Consider the following 2,721-nt stretch of genomic DNA (forward strand, 5'->3'; position numbering starts at 1 on the left):
ATCATCATCATCATCCTCATCATCCTCATCATCATCCTCATCCTCATCATCATTATCCTCATCATCATGATCATCATCATCATCCTAATCATCATGATGATCATCATCCTCATCCTCATGATCATCATCCTCATCCTCATGATCATCATCCTCATCATCCTCATCATCATCATCCTCCTCATCCTCATGATCATCATCATCATAGTTCGTTTCTTTGATGGTGTCCTGAAGAGCAGAAACTGTCCTGGTGCTGTGACTGTCAGGTTTAAGTTCTCACCTGTCTCTAAATACTACAATACCCATGAGCCTCTGCTGCTAAATGTTTGATCACAGTAAAATAATTAGCCTACAGCTGATTCTGATGATTGAAGCAGGAGAGTTACTGCTGATCCAAACTATTACAGCACAACTCTGATGTCAAAGTCAGGGGGCGGGGCTTACCTGCAGGTGGAAGGCAGCTCCAGGCTTGGATACCTGACTAAGGAAGTGCTCATGGAAACCAGAACGCAGGATGTCCTGAGCATACGTCTCATAGGGATCAAAGGCCAACTCCTGTCAATCAAATCACACATCAGAGAGAACCACAGATCATCAGTCACAGACATACATACAGGTGTGTCCAGGTACAGGTGCACAAACCTCCGCCAGGTCCTCAAAACAGCTTCCCACCAGAGGATGAGGACTTCCTTCATCTGTCATCTCTACCGTGTCCTCGATCAGACCCAACAGCTTCACCGTCACCTCATGGATATCTACGATCCGACTAAAGATACTGTCCACATCCTGACAGAGACAGATCAATCAGACTAATCAGAGACAGATCAATTAGACTGATCAGATAGGTGATCAGCTGATCAGGCAGGTGATCAGCTGATCAGGTGTTCCCTGATCAGGTGTTCCCTGGTACCTACGTGCTGAGAGAAGAGCATGGGGCTGGAGGTGAAAGGCTCTCTGAACACCTTGATGAGCAGGTTGAGTTGTCTCAGGTACTGACGACCGTCAGACATGAAGCTCCTCACCAGCTCATAGTAACTCTGCTCCTCATTGGCTGACGGCTCCTCGTCCATCAGAGGGAAACCACTGATGTCCTCCTCATCCTGGTGGAACATGTCCATTAACACCTGCACACAGGGAGAGACAGGTGAGACAGACAGGTGAGACAGATAGGTCAATAAAATGAGACACAAAGTGAGCACCATAGCGTGTACCTTGTCAGCACACATGGCCACGGTGATGTCCTGCTGGGAGATCTCGTAGTGTCGGATGTTCCTGACATAGTTTCCAGCGAGCTTCAGGATGTCAGCAGAAATGTACTCCAACACTGCCACCATGTAGACCGACACCTGGTGGTCTATCTTATACCCAAGCACCTCCTGACAACAAGGAATCATGGGAAACACAGGGTGAGCACGGGCATACCAGGGATGATGCAGTGATGATGATGTGGTGATGATGAGTATATAGTGATGAAGGTGCAGTGAAGATGATGTGGTGATGATGATGATGTGGTGATGATGATGATGAGTATATAGTGATGAAGGTGCAGTGAAGATGATGATGGTGCAGTGAAGATGATGTGGTGATGATGATGATGATGATGATGATGAGTATATAGTGATGAAGGTTCAGTGATGATGATGATGCAGTGATGATGATGATGATGAGTGATGATGATGTGGTGATGATGATGAGTATATAGTGATGAAGGTTCAGTGAAGATGATGTATGATGATGATGATGCAGTGATGATGAGTGGTGATGATGATGATGAGTATATAGTGATGAAGGTGCAGTGATGATGATGATGCAGTGATGATGATGATGATGCAGTGATAATAATGTGGTGATGATGATGATGCAGTGATGAGTATATAGTGATGAAGGTGCAGTGATAGATGATGCAGTGATGAGTATGATCAGTGATGATGGTGGTGTGTGATGATGAGTATATAGTGATGAGGTATCAGTGATGAAGGTTCAGTGATGATGATGATGCAGTGATGATGATGATGATGCAGTGATAATAATGTGGTGATGATGATGATGATGATGCAGTGTTGATGATGAGTATATAGTGATGAAAGTTCAGTGATGATGATGCAGTGATAATGATGCAGTGGTGATGATGATGATGATGCAGTGATAATAATGTAGTGATGATGATGATGATGCAGTGATGAGTATATAGTGATGATGATTCGGTGATTGTTGCCATGGCGCCGCATGAGTGGCAGCCTGCCACAGCAGCTCTGAACTCTTTTTTACTCTTTTTTTACTCTTTGGTGTGATTTCTTCTCGTACTACACCGACACACAATGAACTGAATCTGTTCTTCAACGGATTTGATTCTGCCCCCTCCCCCCTTACCTGCCCTGCACCCTCTTCACACCTCCCTGGGCCAGCTCCCCCTCCTACTTTCAACTCCCATTCACCTCCAGCCCTCCCCTCCCCACCAGTACAACTGCCCCCTCTCACCCCCCACCACCCCCATATCCTCACCTCAGTCATATTCCACCCCCTTCTCCATAACAGTTGATCAGGTGAAGTGTCGATTTAAGAAGATCAAGACAAGGAAGGCCCCAGGCCCGGATGGCATCAGCCCCAGATTACTGAAGGACTGTGCAGATCAGCTCTGTGGTGTCCTCATGCACTTGTTTAATCTGAGCCTGAGCCTGGAGAAAGTACCGGCCCTGTGGAAGACCTCCTGTGTGGTCCCGGTAC

The 2,721-nt window shown here is 46.4% G+C and overlaps 1 protein-coding gene across 1 annotated transcript in view; it reads right to left on the reverse strand.

The window, feature by feature from the left end:
• Positions 1-408: 408 nt before the first annotated feature.
• LOC111661976 (son of sevenless homolog 1-like) overlaps positions 409-2,721 on the reverse strand; it is a 10,130-nt gene continuing 7,817 nt past the window's right edge. The window contains exons 4-7 of the mRNA XM_023415697.2: positions 1,209-1,373; positions 912-1,121; positions 640-783; positions 409-552 (exon numbers count right to left, since the gene is read on the reverse strand). Of these exons, the coding sequence (XP_023271465.1) occupies positions 424-552; positions 640-783; positions 912-1,121; positions 1,209-1,373 (648 nt within the window). The 3' untranslated portion in view covers positions 409-423. The remainder of the gene's footprint in view (positions 553-639; positions 784-911; positions 1,122-1,208; positions 1,374-2,721) is intronic.

This window comes from Seriola lalandi, unplaced genomic scaffold (assembly GCF_002814215.2).
Source record: "Seriola lalandi dorsalis isolate HSWRI2012SDOR001 ecotype SW California unplaced genomic scaffold, Sedor1 jcf7180002054555, whole genome shotgun sequence".
Classification (NCBI taxonomy): domain Eukaryota; kingdom Metazoa; phylum Chordata; class Actinopteri; order Carangiformes; family Carangidae; genus Seriola; species Seriola lalandi.